The sequence below is a fragment of the Rhipicephalus microplus genome, chromosome 10 (genome assembly GCF_043290135.1).
Source record: "Rhipicephalus microplus isolate Deutch F79 chromosome 10, USDA_Rmic, whole genome shotgun sequence".
NCBI classification, from domain to species: domain Eukaryota; kingdom Metazoa; phylum Arthropoda; class Arachnida; order Ixodida; family Ixodidae; genus Rhipicephalus; species Rhipicephalus microplus.
In genome coordinates, this window is record NC_134709.1 from 11,987,652 (window position 1) to 12,007,504 (window position 19,853).

Below are 19,853 nucleotides of genomic sequence, written 5' to 3' on the forward strand. Positions count from 1 at the left end.
AGTCCAAGGTACTCAAACTCTTACGTTATGAAATTTAAATAAATGCTTGTGTACCGTGCTTTAGGTTAACTTTTAAATAATCAAACTTAATCTTGAGCCTCTCATAACGGCGTACCTCACGATTATTCTACGACACGAGGGCTTTGAACTCTAACGCTAAATTAAGGTGCCTATAGGACAATCAATCGTAGACGTTTTTAACCTCAGGATAATGCCGGGTACATGACCGACGCATACATTGCATATGTGGACATTACTGCCACTTGAGAGAGGCCGAGTTCACAAATCTTCTCTTTAGCAAGTGCGTTTTTCCGCTTAGCTCATGATATGTTTCACATCGTGATTGGTTAAAATTTTCGGTTACGAAAACTTTTTTTTGCGTAAGATGCTTTTGTGAATACGTGCTCAGATTTCTAGGAGCCGTCGCAATATACTTGAAAACCCCTCCCGACACTCTTGACCTATAAATAAATTTTAACTTCATTGTTCAACGCAGCGCCTCCGTTCATATTAATAAAGGTATAATTGAAATCGTAGCTTCGAGGAGGGGACACGAACAAACAATACTGCCTTCAGTGTTTCTTCATTCCCCACTTTGACGCTGCGATTTATAGTATAGTATAGTGCCCCGCCGCGGTGGTCTAGTGGCTAAGGTACTCGGCTGCTGACCCGCAGGTCGTGGGTTCGATTCCCGGCTGCGGCGGCTGCATTTCCGATGGAGGCAGAAATGTTGTAGGCCCGTGTACTCAGATTTGGGTGCACGTTAAAGAACCCCAGGTGGTCAAAATTTCCGGATCCCTCCACTACGGCGTCTCTCATAATCAAATGGTGGTTTTGGGACGTTAAACCCCACAAATCAATCAATCAATCGATTTATAGTATAGTCTATTTTTAGGGCGAAAGTCTTAAATGCTAAATTGACTGTCGGTGTCGGCGCACCGAGTCGGTGGCATAACGCTAGTGATGCAAAAAAAAAAAATTATCCCGCGATGACGTCACAATACGACAGCATTACAACGTCGGATTTTCGATATTTGTGACGTCATCATGACGCCACTATGACGTTACATAACGTGTCGTCGCGTGATGACGTCGGTACATTGTATCGTCAGTCACTGGATCACAAATGGGCCGATCACAGAGCGTGGCGGTTTGGTCTACTTCGTAGGTCGTGACGATTATTGTCATAGCACAAGCTTAGAACGACGACAAAGGAGAAAAGGACGAGAGCTAACTTCCAACTGAGTTTATTGCGCGGAGCGCGAAAACATATAAAGGAGACAAGAAACCATGCCACAAAGGATGATCAATGCAAAGGTTAGTAAGGCAAAAAGACACATAAAACAAGATCGAAACGATACTGAAGACTAAAAGAACTATTACTAAGTGGTAACATGTTATGTCAGACAGACAAGAAGGTGTACGAACGACCGACTGAGGGAACATGCTAAACACGTCAGAAACGGAAAAGATGGGTTTCTTGCATAGCATTGCACTGCGCGCAACTGTGGGCCTCTATTCGAGGACACACTGACACTGTATAAGCACCTAGTTGATCGCATCGGAGTCATCATCAAGGCTGCACAAGTGGCACGCGAACAGGACCTTTGCGTTAGCAAGCCTTCCTTGTCTCTATATCCGAGAATGAATTAAGGTTCCTTGAAAGTATTTCGCCGCGCGCAACTGGTGATAGTTCTTTTAGTCTTCAGTATCGTTTCTATCTTGGTTTCATTTTTTTGCGAGTGTCTTTTTATCTTACTCATCTCTGCATTGCTCATCTTTTGTCACACGGTTTCTTGTCTCCTTTGTATGTTTTCGCGCTCTCCACAACAAACTGAATTGGATGTTAGCGCTCGCCTTCTTGTCCTTTTGTCGTCGTTCTGAGCTCGCGCTATGACAATCGTCGATCATGGAGGCAGTGCAATGTCAGATGAGGTGCACAATGTTTTCAATGCCTACGATCTCGGAAGCACTGCAAAGATACATTAGGTGCCCTGATTGATTGATTGATTTGGGGGGTTTAACATCCCAAAAACCACGATATGATTATGAAAGGCGCCGTAGCGGAGGGCTCCGGAAATTTCGACGACCTGGGGTTCTTTAACATGCACCCAAATCTGAGCACACGGGCCTACAACATTTCCGCCTCCATCGGAAATGCAGCCGCCGCCGCCGGGATCCGAACCCGCGACCTGCGGGTCAGCAGCCGAGTACCTTAGCCACTAGACCACCGCGGCGGGGCTACATTAGGTGCTCAAGCTTTCGGAGGGGGACGGGAGAGGATCAGTATGTAGACAGAGGGGAAAAAAAAGGACGGCTTCTGTCTACGAGTCGTCATAGACGAATGCGCAAGAGACTCTGAGTTTTGTTTACAAGGCACTGCAACGGGATAAAAATGAGGTATATTTCGTAGTTCACTGAACGATTTATAAAGCACTCCAAATATCCGCGGCTCCCACGTGAGGCACCCTGCAGCCATCGGTAAAATAATAACATCTGAGGTTTCACGTCCCAAAAGCACGATACGATTATGAGAGACGCAGTAGTGAGGGGCTCCGGATATTTCAACCACCTGGTGTTCTTTGACGTGCGCCGACATGGCGCAGTACACCATTTGACCTCCATCTAAATGCGACCACCGGGCTCGAACCCACGACTTTGGGGTCGGTATCTGAACACCGTAGTCACTGCTCCACCGCTGCCAACAGCCCACAGGAAAGCGTAAAGGCTGTCTCATACGCCGCGATTGCAGCGAAAAAAAGAAATCGTTCCGTTCGCTCCGTTCGCAACCACCGCTAAGGGCGGTTTCGTTTCACGTGGACTGCAAACGCAACGCGACTTTCGCTCTGTGACTGCAGCGGCGAGTTCTTGCCTCCGTTCTTCGACGCAGACGTGATTGTAATGTAATGATCTGTGCGTTATGATATCGTTAAGTTTCCATGAACGGTAACGAAGGGCCTGATTGTTTCGTCGTTCAAGAACACTTTCCAATCTAAAATCATTTAAAAATGCACAGCATCGGCCATTATCAAAACAAGCACGTCGACCCGATTTCGACGGCTTTGCCGGCGCGGCCCTATTTCGACGGGTCCCGACCCAAAATCGCTCCTGCCGTTGCGATCAGAACGAAAATTTCCGACACGTTGGTCACCGCAGACCACTGCGGCGGGAACGAACTGCCCCCCCCCCCCCTCCCCCCCTTTTTTTTCGCTGCAAACGAATTCTCAGCCTGAAAATTGCTACTTTTTGTGTCATGTTAAACGGACGACTGCCAGTTGGGCGTGTTGGTAAAGGTTCATGATGAAACAAGCGCTAAAAACACACACACTCAGCGAGGACACAGCGCTCACTAGCAACTGAAAGATTTATTCCGAAGCGAATACTAATAAATACATCACACGCATGTACGTCATTCCCGACTTCCCCTGTCATCACCAACAACTTGATATAACAAAATATGCACTCCCATAATCGATGGCGCACAACCGGAAACAAGCACGTGTCAAGAACTAAGAAAAGAAAACGTAAAACGGCCCTTACACGGCCAGCGCCGCCTAAACTTAACACGGCATCAGAACGATTGATTTGTGGGGTTTAACGTCCCGAAACCACTATTTGATTATGAGAGACGCCGTATTGGAGGGCTCCGGAAATTTTGACCACCTGGGGTTCTTTAACGTGCACCCAAATCTGAGTACACGGGCCTACAACATTTCCGCCTCCATCGGAAATGCAGCCGCCACAGCCGGGATTTGATCCCGCGCCCTGCGGGTCAGCAGCCGAGTACCTTAGCCACTAGACCACCGTGGCGGGGCCACGGCATCAGAACGACGTAACCGTAACTCAAGTCACGATGTAACTACGCGACGACGGGTCCAGACTCGTCGAAGCGAGCGGCTGAGCGACAGAAGGGAGCCCACGCCAGAAGCCGAGGAGGATAGGGGAGTTCCCACTGTCCAAGTAGGTAAGGCGGCCGTCTGCGGCGAGGGCTAAGTATAGAACGATGGCATGCACATCGTAAACGACTGCGGTGTTTGACGAACCTGCGAAAGCTCGCTCTGGGAAACCTCCCGCAGTGCTCCAGACCCCAACTTCGCTCACATCTATGGCCTCCGAAACTGGCGGGGCAGTCGGCAAAACGTAAACCTCGCGAGATTTTTCGTAGCCCGCAACCGTTTGCAAGCTTCGAAATAAAAACTTCACTCGCTCGACATCAAAGCCATGCGGCAGGACTTTGTTTTGCTCGGTATTCAACATTTGCTAGATGCTATTAGGAGAAAGCTGCCGCAGTGTACAAGCGGCTGCTTTGTCCGCACTTCTATTTCATGTTCCTCTTCCCGCACAAAAGCGACGAAGGTGCTGATGAAATTTCTGCGGTAAACAAGCCTTCCCAGCTGAATAAATGACGCTCCCGAGCTTGAATGTGTGCATGGGCATGCGCATGGAAGTCGGAGGTGGGGCGAGGGGGAGGAGGGGAATGGGTTGACCTTTGTCAGCTAAGAAAAGAGGAGGCGCAAAATCTGTCTCTTGTAGGAAGTGCCAGTCCCCCTCCCCTCAAGTAGGCGGAATACGATGAACCTTCGTCAACTTCCCCCCACCCCTCCTGATGGAGAACCCTGCGCAGGCTTATAAGCTTATGAGTGTGTGCGTGTGTGCTTGAATGTGTCTGTGTGTCTACATCAGGTCGAAGGCCTTAGACGCCCCGTGAAACGTGGAAAGTGATCGTTGGCATCGGCGTCAACGGCGTCAGCACGAGTGATACAAAAAAAAATCATCGTCATGCAATGACGTCAAAACGTTGACGTCATAACATTAAGGCGTCATCACACATCACAGGATGACGTCACCACAGCATCGTCGCTTGGCCAAACCAGGCTATGTGCAGAAAGTTCAGAATACCTGCGATCATGGAGGTAGTGTGCGAGAAGCTTCTGAGCAGGATCAACATAATCGACCGAGAAGATCAACAAGACGGCTTTCGATTCCCACTATTCTTATAAAAATAAAAATGGACCACATGTCTTCTTTTTTTCGTTCATCTTTCCATACTGACCAGACATCGCGGCTCGTCTTGCTGGCAATACGTGCCGATGAACCGACTTGTTTAATGAGTGAAGAGAAAGACCTAGAGGTAAGCCGATAGACTCGGGTTTTAACAGTTTCTCATTAAACGTAAGCAGTGCATACCTCGGCCTGGGGACTCGTTGGCACGTCTACACTCAGAGACCAATGTGACACGAAGAAATAGGGAAGGGTTCCGTAAACCCAAACAGTCGAATTCGGAGGTAAAACCAGTACTGGGGGTCATACCCTGCACTACGAGGTATGCAACATTGCGACGGTTAGTGTTTGAAAGACGTTGTGCTTCATGTTGTGTGGTTCGTCATTCGGAGAGAACGAAACAAGATTGAGAGGTGCTTTTTTTTAGACACGAGCACATGAAACAAAAAGATAATGAGGTTGACTAAATAATAACGTCATTTGTAAATTTAATTGGCATATACTAGTCGTGGGACAGTGGGAAAATGAAAGTGAATGAAAAGATAACTTGCTGCAGCTGAGATTTAGCAAAGCGATTAGTCGGGATCTTCCGTTAACACACAGAGCATTGAAACCAAAATTTTTCTCGGCCACTACACTGCCAATATGGTGAGGTTCGCTAAGTAGAATATTGTTAACCTATTATTTCCGGGAGGCCTATACTTCTTTATTAAAGCAAAGGCCTTATATGCGTCATCAAACGCGAAAAAGGTGACCATTGGTGGTAGCGGTGGCGCCAGCACGAAATATGCAAGAAGTCACGCGATCGAAGATGGCGGCTTGATAGCGTTCCCATGCGACGTCATCGTGACGTCAAGGATCTTCAGAGTCTGTGACGTCATCGGACGTCAGATAACATTCTGGTGCTATTGTATATGGGAGCTGCCGCACACAGCACGGCGCTGCAGCCAGCATGGCAATGACAGGTTGCAGCCAGCATGGCAGCCAGCAGCCAGCATGACAATTACAAATTTACCTAGCCTTGCCTAGCCTTCATTCTCTTGGCTGTGTGTAGTTTTAATCACTAGCCAGCAGCCAGCATGGCAACGCCAGCAATGTCGTTGCAGCCAGAATGACAATGCCAGCATGGCAATGACAAATTTGCCTAGCCTTGACTAGCCTTCGTTCTTTTGGCTCTGTGTGTGGCTTGAATCCACTTTGCTGCAATACGAAGTTCAGCAAAGGTTCAGCAGTTACGCTTAGTTACCTTAAACGTTTTTAGGCTCACCATTTCAAATCGGCTCATGAAGTACCAACGCTCCGTTCTTCGATTTGAAGCGAAACCAAAACGCAACAATAAACAAAGTCACAAGTACATTCCTAGCCCGCAAGCACGAAGACTGGGCAAATAGACTATGCACTACCCATGATTTCCACGGTGGCTGAATTATCGCAGCGCCAGAGTCCCCTCTAGTTGATTTTAGGAAACTCTGGCTCGCAATGACCCTGATCTTGGAGGCGGTGCGGAAACCCGTTAGGTGCGAAAATTCTTCGATGGAGGTCAAAAGCTGTCTGTCCATTGTGTCGAGGAGAAGGCATGAAACTTCATGTGCCTTTGTTTTGTTTGTTTTTTGCAAGTTTTTTCTTGATGTGTTGCATTGTAGCATCAATTTCATACGCGGTTAATCAGTGCTCGCCCTGGGTGTTCTTTTTCGCTTGTGATGCGTTTCCTTTCACGTTGTTTTTTCCCATTAACAAATGTTTGACCAAGTAGCTCAACGAACCACAAAACATTCGACTAGTGGGCTTGCTTTCTTCAAGGTTGGAAGTTGGCTGGAATTAACAGCTGAAGCATGTTAATCTCAAATTATTCTGCACTTTATAGACAGTTCCCTTGGTTTGTAAACACCAGGACATACTTTGACACCGCAACAAGATAAAAAAGTGCAATTAAACTGAAAATATAATTCACGGAACCACACCTCTATGCACGTATCATATACTCAAGGCAAGTGAATCCGGTAAATACCACGGCTGTGTTAAAAAATGCACTACACACCTCTAAGTAGGCGGAGTATACATTTGTTAAAACCTGGTAAGCTCAGAGAAACAACCAGTTTTGAACCTGGTCCTTTCGGCTAAATCAAAACGCGAAAAGACGTGCGGGGCGCTATATATTGTAAAGGAATGCCGCAATGTTCCAAACAAGCGAAAAATCGAATTGCGATTTTTTTTTCTAAGTTTTACCCCGGCTTGCATCGCTAATAAGCAAAAAGTTTAAATCTTTGTCGGGCAGCGCATGCTATCAGCGGCTGGCCATAGCGTCGAGTCGCAGCTCATCCGATTCGCTCAACGTCTTCGTGTTTGTTGTTTCTCGAGGAAGCGATGCGCGCCAGGCGTCCCGGAACGCCAAGCCGGTGCGCGTTTAAATAGACGCTGTTCGGCATTTCGAGGCGCGCAGGAGCCCGCGTGGGTCGCGAGTCGGTCGACGGGGCACAAGTGGGACGCCTTGTGCGGGGACGAAATATTTCCTCGCGACGTCACTCCAGGCGGCGGTCGTGTCGCAACCACCAAGTGTGCGTCCGTCCGGGCCAAAACTGTAGGCGGCTCCGACAAACAGGAGGACGCCGAACAGCGAGAACCAACAGACGCAAACGAACGCTGCCTGAGATCTCTACACTTGCTACTGAGCGTGGGACTCACTGAAAATAGCCTAACGCGAACGAACGCCCGGTTCAGGTCGCCGCACGGACACCGAGTCATCATACAGGCAAGGTCGCCAAGCAGCTAATGATCGCGCTGAAAAGCCGTCTCACGTGGCGTGGTACACTAAAAGAAAGCACAGTGTTGGCTCAAGGGCGAAGGAGTATATATTCTAGATAAGGCAGCTAACTCCGTCAGAATACCATCTCGCGTAACTCTACAAGAAGCAGGTGTAAGAGAATATGGCCTCTATTTTCGTGCTGGCAGTGCCCCTCAACGCGAACCAAGTGGTAGCACAGCACGGACAAGGGTAGGAACCGTCTGTTGATCTCTATCAAGATAGCGCCCGCGCGATCGCATTCTTTGGAGCGAAACTCGCTGTTGCTACGCGAGAGACGCAGCCTTCGTGACCACGATTCGTCGACGTGAGCACGTAGCGCCATCTCTCGTCGGCAACAGTGATGACCTGCCGTAATTGGATAGGCAGTAGTCCAAAAAAGGAATCACATCTGACGAAAACAACTAGTTATTAAAGACGACTCTCGGTTACAAGCAGCGCAGACTCCCTAGACCGTTCTGGTAAAATTACGGTGTCACACTTGTAACCTTAGCATTTCCCGGACTGTTCAATATCTTACAGTGGGGCACCATGTGTTTCTAACAGTTGGTATGCGATTGTCTAGGGAAGTCTCACGCTCTGTAATGCGATACTCCAATTTTACCGTAACTCTCCAGTGGGTCTCTGCTGCATGTAAGCGAGAGTCGCTTTTGGCAACTGCCTTTTTTTTTCGTCAGATATGATTTTTTTTTCACCTATTTCTCATTCAGTGATGACAGGTCATCATTTCTGCCACCGAGAGATGGCGCCACGTACAGATGTTCCAAAATCCCGTAAAATGTTAAGGTTACACCTAACATTTTCCTTTCCAATAAAACCTCCAGGTTTTTGCTCCGTGGGTAAGCACAGGCCAGATGCAGTTGTTATATACCTTCCTCTTGGGAGTTAGTGGCAGATTACCATTCATGATTAGAGAATTTTCGCCGAATGTGATTCACCACATCCTCATTCTTCTAGTTATTTCATTCTCACAGTTCGGCTCGACGGTTACTACTTTTCTTAAGTAGACATTATTATTATTATTATTATTATTATTATTATTATTATTATTATTATTATTATTATTATTATTATTATTATTATTATTATTATTATTATTATTATCATTATTATTATTATTATTATTATTATTATTATTATTATTATTATTATTATTATTATTATTATTATTATTATTATTATTATTATTATTATTACGACATGATGATCCCAATATGCTTCGAAGTTGAGGTCTTAAGTTGTCTTTTTTGCAATGCTTAAATGCTTACCAGGCAAAACACGCTTTACAGGAGGTAGTCATTGTATGGATGATTATTGACATCGTCAGTCAAAGTGAGGATCAAAAGGCTTTATAAAGCTCTCGCCAGTGGCTTATGTTACTTGACGCATTCAAAAACTTAGCAATCGTGACCGTATAAGTAATCCCAGTATCTTACCTGTTGCAAACCGCAACTTACGCATACGTAACAATTTTGCTTATTACGTGGTAAAATCATCCATGTTAAAACAAAAAAAAGGCAAGTCGTTGCGGAAGAATTTACATAATTAAGAACGCCTGGGGTTCTTTAACGTGCGCTGACGTCACACAGTGCTCGGACCCTCAGAGTTTCGCCTCCATCGAAATGCGATCGCGGTGAGCTTGATCAAATTGGCCTCCTTCGGGACAGCAGCCCTCCACCGTAACCACTCGGAAAACAAGCATCAAATTCTGCGTTTCATTCAAATTTCAACAAACTGCTGGAAAAACTCGACTCTCACACATTAAATAAAAAAAGAAGGGCGACACGTGATAATGTTTCACGCTTTGTTGCTCGTACGTCACCCACGCTGTTAAAAAGAACAAAAAAAACAACTTGCGTAAGATCCAATGAGGCATAGAAAGTTTCATAATTTTTTTATTAATAGAAATTTTCTATTGACATAGCGATAGAGGTTGCTTTGGAAAGACGTTCTTTGTCTATCATGCCGACAGTTTCGGTTATCTCTTTCGAAATCCCCCAAACAATTTTCAGTATGACACAAGAACAAACGCATGACGAAGTTTTCGGGGTTATCTTTAGTTGACATGTTTATTTATTCTTAGGTTTAGTTATTATTGACATGACATCTATAACAGATAAGATTTATTTTTTTTACTTCTAACTATTGAGACGCTTCCCTCTCCCCTTCCCCAGTGCAGGGTAGCCTACCGGGACCCAGCCCTGGTTAACCTCCCTACCTTTCTCCTTATGTTCTCTCTCTCTCTTGATTTATGTAGTCACTTACTGAGAGTTAGTTGTGCCACTTGACCTATCAAAAACCAAGCAACCAATCAAGCATTGTACTAATCGAGTACATATCGAAAGCCAAAGTTAGGTAATAGACATAACATAGCGTGTTAAACGATTTCGCAGCGAGAATGTCTAGACAGCACAAGTATCTAGCATCCATGACTGCTGTACTGAAAAAAAAATCGTGCGGTTGAGTTATTACGCTTGAAAATGTGAAATTAAATTTCTTTTTATAATAAAGTACCGATAAAACAACCTTTAAGAATAACGTACTGCTCGCGCAACACCAGAATTATCTATTGAAGATGACTTTTAAAAGGCAAAAGTGAGGCAGTTGAAACGTCCAAATAAATGAATTAACACATAAATAGGAAAAGTAGCAACAGCGAGAAGTGCGTCACGTTTCGTCGGAGACTTGAAAAGACGCCTTCAGACAAGCGCATCGAAGGGTGACGTCTGAAACAACGATCACTGACGTCACGAGCGGCAGACGATGGAGCGTTGCGAGGACGGAAATAGGAGCAGATGCCGGGGCAAGCATTCGGCCCCGCTATTTATAGCAGCGCCGCCTTGCAAGCGACGAACAAAAGTGGAAACTGGCAACCCCTCTTTTCCGCACATGTTTTTCGGCGTTTCGCACACATGATTTAACAGCTTACCATTGGCTCTTGACGTGTTTTGACCTTGCCAATGATCATTTTGAGGGTTTTTTTATTTTTCTTTTTGTAAGAGGGAAGCTCTGAAAGCTCGAAAGTAAAACGCCTGGCGTCTGCAAAAAAATAAAAAATTCTCCGCGCCATTCCTTATCAGCCAAGGCCACTGACCACGGCCTCCGAAATGACAGGCGCGTAAATCCACCGCGCGCGCGCCATCTCTGAGGCCATGCACTGACGGAGACAGTCCGCACAACCACCACACAAAGTTTTGTGACATGGCGCGAGACGAGCACGAGATGGCGGGGGCGCCACAGCCAGCTTTGTACTTTGGTTGAGGGGCTCTATTTTGAACATTTATGCATTATCGGTGACAGGCTGTGGTTCGACTTTACTCTGCCTACTAGCATCAGCCAAGATGGTCATGTTAAGCCCCTGAGATCAACCAGCTTCACCGTTCCAAGATTGACACGGCTAGTGTAAACGTCTATTTTTATTTAATGTATACATTTACAGCCAACAACGACCTTACCACTAGTCACTGACATAAGTGAAATAGCGGCATTTATGCGCGTAAACGGGTGTTTTCAAGTGCGAAATCTCTGGATGCCTCCTCAAACGCAAAAGATGACCATCAGCCTGGCGAACTCAACACCAGCGATGTAAAAAAAAAAACATCATCACCACGGGATAACGTCACACAATCCTGTCATCGCGACGCCAAAGGTAGGTAAAGTTATGACGTCATTATGGCATTCCATGACGTAACTATGACATCACGTCACGAGATGACGTAACTATGAGATCACGTCATGAGACTTCACGTGCTGGTGTCAGAAAGTCGTATCGTCGCTTGGTCATAGAGGGGCAGGTCATGGAAGCAGTGCAAAACATTCTCTTTCTCTTTCAAGAGTTTATAATGCATTTTCTCGCTTTCCTCCCTTACCTTACCATTCACCTTTGCCCATTTCATGGTAGAAAATAAATTTTTTTTCTAGTTAATCTCGCTCGCTGCCCCACTGCGCGCTGGATATGCATCTCAGAACTATAAAATAAGTCCCACCATGCTTCCATCCATCCAACTTCCTTGCCTTTAATTTCCCTCACTCTCCAATTCTTTCAATGCCAATAGCTGTAGAAAACCTTATTGGGTGCGGGCATCTTTCACAAAAGAAGGGGGGGAGGAGAAACCAGTTCTCAGAGAATGGGGGAGAAGGGGGGAGGAGAATCAATACAATCGACTGAGAAGATTAAGAGTGATTTCTCCTTTGAGTGGTCTTGTGCATCAAATGCCTGAAATTATAATGACCCATAAGGAATGGATGACTCTAAAACATGACTTTTTTGTACTTGCGAAAATTGGGAGACAGTGGAATCATTGTGGCGAGACTTGGTGAATGAGTACAACGTTAATGCTAAAGCAGCTAATGCTGATTGATAAATAATAACAGCCGATAGACAACACGAGCCATAAATGACGATAATTTAGTTATGCCTAGTCAACGCTAACTAACGTTAGTCCTGACGTAGTCACTATTACGTAACATCAGTGAGTGTTCACCAGCGCTGGCAGAGTGAGCGCAAGTGAAACAGTTTAAGTAAGGTTGGTGTTATTGTGATTCTCGATATGTTACACAGCACTGCCTTCAAGATCGGCCCGCATTTTTTTTTTTTTACAGAAATCGGACATTATCGAACCCTTTTACGTAGGTCGGGTGAAAGACATTCTCTCAAAAACGTTTCTCTAAACTGGCCTATGATGTTTCGATCAATGCGCAGCTAGTGTAATCAAATCGTGCTGACCTCGATGCAATTCGCTAAGTTTTTTTCCTGCGTGTCAACATATGCCTAACCTAATCACCCTGACCCTTAAAAAACCCAGATAAATATTGATTAACTTTGTGCAAAGCTCGTTGCCTTAGAAAAATAGAGAGAAAAAAACTGGAAGAAGCTTTTTATAGGCAGATTTCTTTGCTAGTGTGCATACCACAGGCCTAATCTGACTTGCTGACCTAAGTGCGAACATGTCACCCTGAATTTGATGAGAGAACTGGATTAAAGGATACACTAGATGAAAGAACAATTACAATATAAGTTAGTAAACTTAATAAAGGTATAGTAATACTAAGCTTCCAATGCCACACTTCTGCTAGTATATGAACACAAGTGCGCGCGACAAGGCCTTGTTTAATTTAGCTAAAGTATATATTTTTAATATCAATTGCAGAATAAATGTCGGAAGGGGCTTTTATTAAAGTCCTAATCAAAATCTCAAATAGTTCATTGATTCATTCATTCATTTTTTTTCATTCATTCATTCATAATAAAAGTAGCGATAACAAAAAGCCCTGAGCTGTCAGACGACCTCCTTTTGACAGCACTTTGATAAACTTAACTGATTCCTGCATTGTTAGAATGAGTTGTAAGATAAATATTAGCTAAAAGATGGCGCTGTAACTTCACCGACATTCAACAAATTATTCTGAAAAATATATTTGTTAACGCTTTTACCAAGCTAAGATCTCAAGTATAAAAGCACACCGAGATGCTTGATCAAATGCTTTGCGAAGCCAACACACAACTTCTCGCTGTATTCTGTCTTTCTACGATAAATGCAACTAAAGGCATCCTTACATAAAGGACAGTGATAAAAAATACCTTGTAGAATTGATCAATGCGCAAAAAAAAATAATACACAGGACCAACAGAACAAGTAAATCTGAGGGGGCCTTATAATTATTAGCGTATATTGACCGGGAGAAACCATGCTCAGAGATATACAAAAGTTGCATAAAGAAAAATACGTAAAATCAGTCAAGTAAAAGTAATAGCAAAAAAAGAAGCGACAAGAAATTTAGCTAATATACCGTTCTGTAATGTTCCGTAATCTTTCGTAATGAATTAGGCGTATTCCAGTATCCCCATATGACTATTAAGCACGAAAGTCTTGCAGTAGGTAATAAGTCTAGACTGAGCAGTTTGTTGCCGCGTGCCACCGTTGAAATATAACCTCAGTAGCGCAACTGGTGGCGTAACAGAGAAGCCGTTACTGAGTCTCCCTTCGGTGACGGCACAGCGACCTCAAACGCCCGAAACCGGGGTGGGCTCTGGTGCGACCTAGCGCGAAGCTCCCTGAACCGCGTCCGCTATAATTGACTGGTTGGCCTTTGAACGCTCCCTCCAATGTAGGCCACTTCAAGCCCAGCAGTGGGTGGGATGAAGAAGACGACGAGGCGGCGGCAGTAATATTAGCTCCTCTGAGTCACGCAAACAAGTCAACGCCGCGGCCCCCTTTCGCGCGAGGTGGAGGAATATCAGGAATAAAAGAAATTCCGGCCTGCCTGCCTGCCTTGCTTCCACCCAACCCTCTTCTTTCTCCGGGACGACCCGTTTCCCCGTTTTCTTGGCTGGTCGCGCAGCTGGCAACTCGAAAAAAAAATCTCCTCCCCTCTGTCGCTCCCCGGTGTGACTCTACACCTCTGGAAGAAGAGGAACAAGCTAAAAAAAGAGCCGACCCGCACAAACAACGGCAGCAGAGGCAACAAAAACAACCGTGCAACGAGGGATAGGCACGTCTGGGCACGTCATCTTCGCTTTCAGCAGTGTCGGCGTGTTTTGCACACGGCCGCTACTGCTCATGCTAGAAGCGTTCGGACGTCCGTCCCCCCTCCCCCCTTTCAACATTGCCAAGGTCACCCTTCCAGGAGGCCCGTTTCGCCTTCCCATTCCATGGGAACACTGCAAACGAGCGAGATTGTCGATGTTCTACGGCTAGTGTTTGTCAGCAATCTGTTCGTAGAATTCCGAGAGAGAAAGAAGTTCGGCTAAAGATGAAAATTGGAAGAGATAGAAATTTCGTGAACCCGGTGTGTCACTGTATCAGACGTTTCGACAGGCGTACTTGTCTTGTTCAGGGACGTGACTGCTTACCTTGGAGCATATGTAACTTCTAACCGTTGCCCGTATGTGTATAACACTCACACGCCAAGACAAGCAGTTCAGTCCTCGAATACATACACTCGCAAAGGTAGCGAGTTAAGGTAAGCAGTTACATCATCGAAGAATACAAGTACGCCTGTCGTAACGCTGGCACCAGCGACGCCCCGGGGGTCGTAAATTCTTCACCTGTTTCTATCATTTATGATATATCATAAATATACTATACTATACTATACTATACATACGTATACTATACTATACATAAGTACACTATACAAATGGAAGGTGTTTTACGCGCGGACCACGGACGGCGAAGTAAGAACTTCTGACACCGTCGATTCTTTCTGTTTGCGAAATAAGTGGGGTGTGCGACATTGTCTAAGTCCCACTGTTTCGTTGTCAGGGCAGATGCGCCTGGACGGCATTTGGATCAAATGTTTCGCGCATAGCAGCAAAATTGCAGTCTCCGAGACGCACGCGTTTGTGGAGATTAGTATTGGATTAGGATTGAAGATTAGTACCCTGAAAGCGATAATCAAATCGTTATGCGATTTGATTGTCGTGGCAAAAAAAAATACACGATATATTTATTCTTGGTGAAGAGCTTTCTGGGATGCTTTCACTTTTCCACGACATAACCTTTATATCTTATGGGAGGAAATGGAACACTGTTGGATGTATCAGTTATGAATGAGCGTTGCGTGTGCATCTCTGACGCTGATCACTTGAGCGGTGGGAAAATTAAACAGCCAAGTCCCCGAAAAAAAATCATAACTTCGAAACTAGATGTTATATATTTTAATATTTGTATCAGAATGGTAGATAGTACGATTTCCATAACTGTATGCAGTCGGAGAACAGCTACGTCCTTAACTAAGAAGGCTTAGTCTGGACATAGCTTGTGAGTACTTGATATATGTATTTTATAAAACACGGAGGGGAGTGTATGTCGTGGTACGTGAACTGGTTCGATATAAGTGACACATATCGTAATATAATGCACTTGAAAAGCATCGACGTACTGCCACTAGCCTCGAGTATTTCTCGAATAGGTGCCCCAAATGATGGCATAAACATGTAAAACCCTACAAAATAATCTGAAGGAGTCACTGCCAAACTTTTTAGAGCTTGTTCGAGTGAGAACATTAGATAACACTAAGCCAATAGAATAACGCTTAGACTTGACAAGTACTTGACGTGTATTATCTCTAGCCTTATTACTCGTCATGGTTACGATAATAGTAATCAAAAAACATTCCCGAATAATAGATCATTTTGTAGCAAGTTGAAATGGTGACAAGATTACTGAATGGAGGCAATCGTTAGCGTGAAACGCTTGTTCCGTCATAAAATATGGGTCCAATGAAACAAAGATATGTGTAGCGTTAGCGAAAAAACTTTAAAAATACGTAATTCTGATATTGCATTTTTTAACTTACATTAATGACACCTCACGTCATTTTTCTTAAAATTGTGGCCGAACGTGCATTTGTAAATATCTAAAGTATATACTTAAATGGCTTCGGGCCATCTTGGAAGCAGTAACTCAATACTTCCTTTGACTTTGCCAAAAGAAACGAGCTGCCCAGCTTCCTTTATTTTTTTTTTTTCAACCAAGGCCACAGTGACATCACGACCATCTGATGTTGACCTTATGCCGCGTCATAACAGACGTGACGAGACGAGCACACTAAGAACCTCTCGTATAACAGTGCCCAAATGAGCGCAGGCGGTTATTAGTCTATAGAAGATGACGTACACTGCAGATTAGAACAGTCGTTTAGCGTATATCAATCTACAATCGGGGGGGCTGTGATAAAAGATATTTAAAAGAGCACCGACAGATACACGAGGACGTTTAGACTAATCTCTAGTGGAGGTATACTTCATAACTTTGATCCAAGTGAGGAAGCAGGCGGAAATGATTACAGTTGTCACGTATATGACCCACTAAGTTTTTGTTAGAACTCCGAAATCACAAGAAAACTATGTTCTCGTATTTTACATGGCGAAGCAACAATATGGTTATGAAGCACGGTTCAGTAACTTAGCTCTGTATTATTTTGACTGTATCGGCTTCTTTAACGAGTGCGTAGATCCGAGTAGACCCAAGTGTTTGTTGTGTTTCACTTTCAATCGTTATGCGGCCACCCCGGTTTGGTAAATCGAGCCCGCGTCCACGAACTTCGTATCTTAAGGCCCATTCATACCTGCAGGAGTCGCGCTACCATCTGCGATGGGCGATCAAAAAGCGACTCTACGCGTCCGACGTTCACACCTGCGTGTGACCTATAACCGTTGCCACCAAGAATCCACGCCTGCTCGCACTTTCATTACCCCGCGCCGTAAGCTCACGTCCTGTTCCCACTCATCTGATTGGTTCAGGGGTTTACGACATGCCATCACGTGACTGAAAAACGAAGCAGCGAGCGACTGAGCCGAGGCGGCCAATTTGCCAGCCAAAGTGGCCATTTACGAACCATTTCCTACCACTCGCTTTGCGACTAACTTGGTCGCGCATTCAACGCTCGTCGCAGGTGTGAACGAGCCTTTGGCCGCTAAGCAACCGCAGCGTGTCTATTACAGACGTTACTCTTCAACTGCTACGCGGAAGCGCATTCACTAAACTGTGGAATGTGCAAGGAGGGACGGTCGTTACGCGCATATAAGCGCGGCAGCGATTTCGTGCGATATTTGCTTAGCGAGCCCAAGAAGGCCTCGCTCTGGGTCTGAAAGCGGCCAAACGCAGCTCGCGATGTGCGAAGAGGTATAGAAGATTGTAATTACCGTGTCCCCATCACGACGGACGGGTGTCGGCGACGGCAGCGACGAGGCTAAAATCCACACGGGTCCCGACTCGTCGAGCGCGCCGTCGTGTGGCCGCACCAGAAGCCGTCGCACGGGGGGATCGAGCACCGATCCGCACCCTTTCTCTCTCGCTCTCTCAGCGCGCCCTCTCCGGTGGCTCACTGGAGACGGACGAACGAGCGGCACAAGGGAGTAGTTAATCCAGCGGAGGGCACATTCCCGGCGGCAGGACTTCCGAACACCGAAGGATACCGTCACGCAGCGGAGGCGATGAGTCGTCGTATTCCGAGTTGTCTCTTGTTTTCGTGGCGGTCGTGCACGTTCTCGGCGGAGGTGGGGGGGCACCCCCGATCCTCGAGGTGGTGGAGGAATTCCCGAGGCGCTGAAAGTGCCGGGCGGGCGGAGCGCGGTTTTTTCGTAAAGTGGGCCGGGCACCACCGCCGGGACGGGTGTAAAAGCGAGAGGATGGAGAGAAGGCTTAGGTGGGAGAGAAAGAGTGGCTTCTCTCCGAGAGGTGTATACAAAACGGCGAAAGTTGGGAGGGTCCGAGGGTGCGGGGGGGAGGAGGAGGAGAACGCCGAGACGGGCGGTGTGCACGCAGCACCACTGGCCTGTTTGAGGAGGGGAGAGAAGGATGGAAGATGCTGCGACTGTTCCTCTTGCCCCAACGAGCGTCGTTGCCTTATCGCAGCTACACTACTCGGCCAGATTGCGTGTTTTACAGGTATTCGAGAGGGGGAAGGGGGGCTCGAACGCGGGAGCGCTTCGAAGGCCGACCTTCGAGAAGGTCGCCCAAGACGCGCGGGGTCGGGCAGAGAAAGAGAATAACCGAGATTTTAGAGCGAGATTAAGACGCGTTCGCGAGGTGGCGCCAGAGACGGAGCTCGGGGATTTGTTCGCAAGATGAGCTGAAAGTGAAGGAGAGATTAGCGGGAAGCCGCTCTTTGTACGTTTATCTTCTTCTTTGACTGTCTTTGCAATTCACCTCGTGTTCTTTTCTAACTATTACATTCATTGTTTTTGCTTCGTTCATGATTGTTTTAACGTACCTTTTTTCTCTGCATGCTCTCCCGTTATGTAATACCCCGACAGGCGCACTTAAGAGTAACAAAAAATAAAGAAGAAGATGGGGATGGTGATGATGATAATATTTTAAGAAAACTACCTTGTGTGCACAAATAATTAAAAATATTTTCTCTGTTTTGATGGCGGCCTCTGTATCAGCATCGCTATGCTTCAGCACTGAGCATCTTTACGACGGGGAGCTGTTTTCCTCTGCGTGCATTCTGTTACTGTTCTTGCATGTTTTTCCTTAGGGCCACAAGTGTGTGTGTGTGTGTGTGTGTGTGTGTGTGTGTGTGTGTGTGTGTGTGTGTGTGTGTGTGTGTGTGCGTGTGTGTGTGTGCGTGTGTGTGTGTGTGTGTGTGTGTGTGTGTGTGTGTGTGTGTGTGTGTGTGTGTGTGTGTGTGTGTGTGTGTGTGTGTGTGTGTGTGTGTGTGTGTGTGTGTGTGTGTGTGTCCTCCTGCTAGCTTTTTAAGTTTGGCTTCTTTGTTAAGCACATCTATCTTACAGACAAAGCACGCTTTACAGGCCAAGTCAACATTTGCTTAAGGATCACCGTCTTATTTATCGTTCCACAGATTACGGAGCAGTTACGCTTAGGCTTATTTTCGAGGTGTATGCATATTATAAATTGCAACGTTGAATACTTGCACCTGACAGCGTGAGATAGATCAGTTCTTCCTATTCGTCAGTACGTTGGGCACCCATGAGCGCCACCCAAAAGAGGGCGCGATGTATGTGCATGTATTAATATATTAATACAGAGCGTTACATGAGAAGTAAACTGAGGTGTTCGAACCATTCTAGAGGTCCCCTTCAAAGATAGATTTTATGAGCTAAATTTCAAAGAACAAACGCCAGGCTGGTGCGGAACACACAACACAGTCACAGCGTAAACTGGAGGAGCACCTTTCAAGCTCTCTCAGTACTCCCAGTTCAAATACAGCCGCGCAATATCCCTTAGAACGCAATTCATGACCACTTTCTAATGTAGCAATGTACACACTACGGGTCTAACAGGCGATGTGTGCATCTGCGTATCTGCGCACTTTGTTGATGCTGGAGTTTTTTTTTTTTTTTTTTTTTTGGAAAAGGGTGGGAAGCTTTAATAGATCAACTGGTTCCGCTAGTTAAATGGTGTGCGACGCCTGATGCGTATCTATGTCTCTATCTCGCAATACTACATATGCTAACACAAACCCTCGAGCGACACGACACCTGTGTAGAGTGTACCTTTGGAGAAGACCCAATACAGGCGCTGGCGTGGCTCTTTTGTTGAATGCTCGACTGCCACGCAGCGTGCCTGGGATCAAATACAGC

At 45.8% G+C, this 19,853-nt stretch overlaps 1 protein-coding gene across 6 annotated transcripts in view; it reads right to left on the reverse strand.

Annotated features, from left to right (window-relative positions):
• Positions 1 to 19,853, reverse strand: part of bt (projectin protein bent) — a 201,363-nt gene that overhangs the window by 160,841 nt on the left and 20,669 nt on the right. The window contains exon 1 of one of the 6 annotated variants that reach the window (XM_037432066.2): positions 17,451 to 17,592. The exons of the other annotated variants lie outside the window; for them this stretch is intronic. Within the exon in view, the coding sequence (XP_037287963.2) occupies positions 17,451 to 17,461 (11 nt within the window). The 5' untranslated portion in view covers positions 17,462 to 17,592. Of the gene's footprint in view, positions 1 to 17,450; positions 17,593 to 19,853 lie in introns of those variants that run through there. 6 annotated transcript variants of the gene reach the window in all.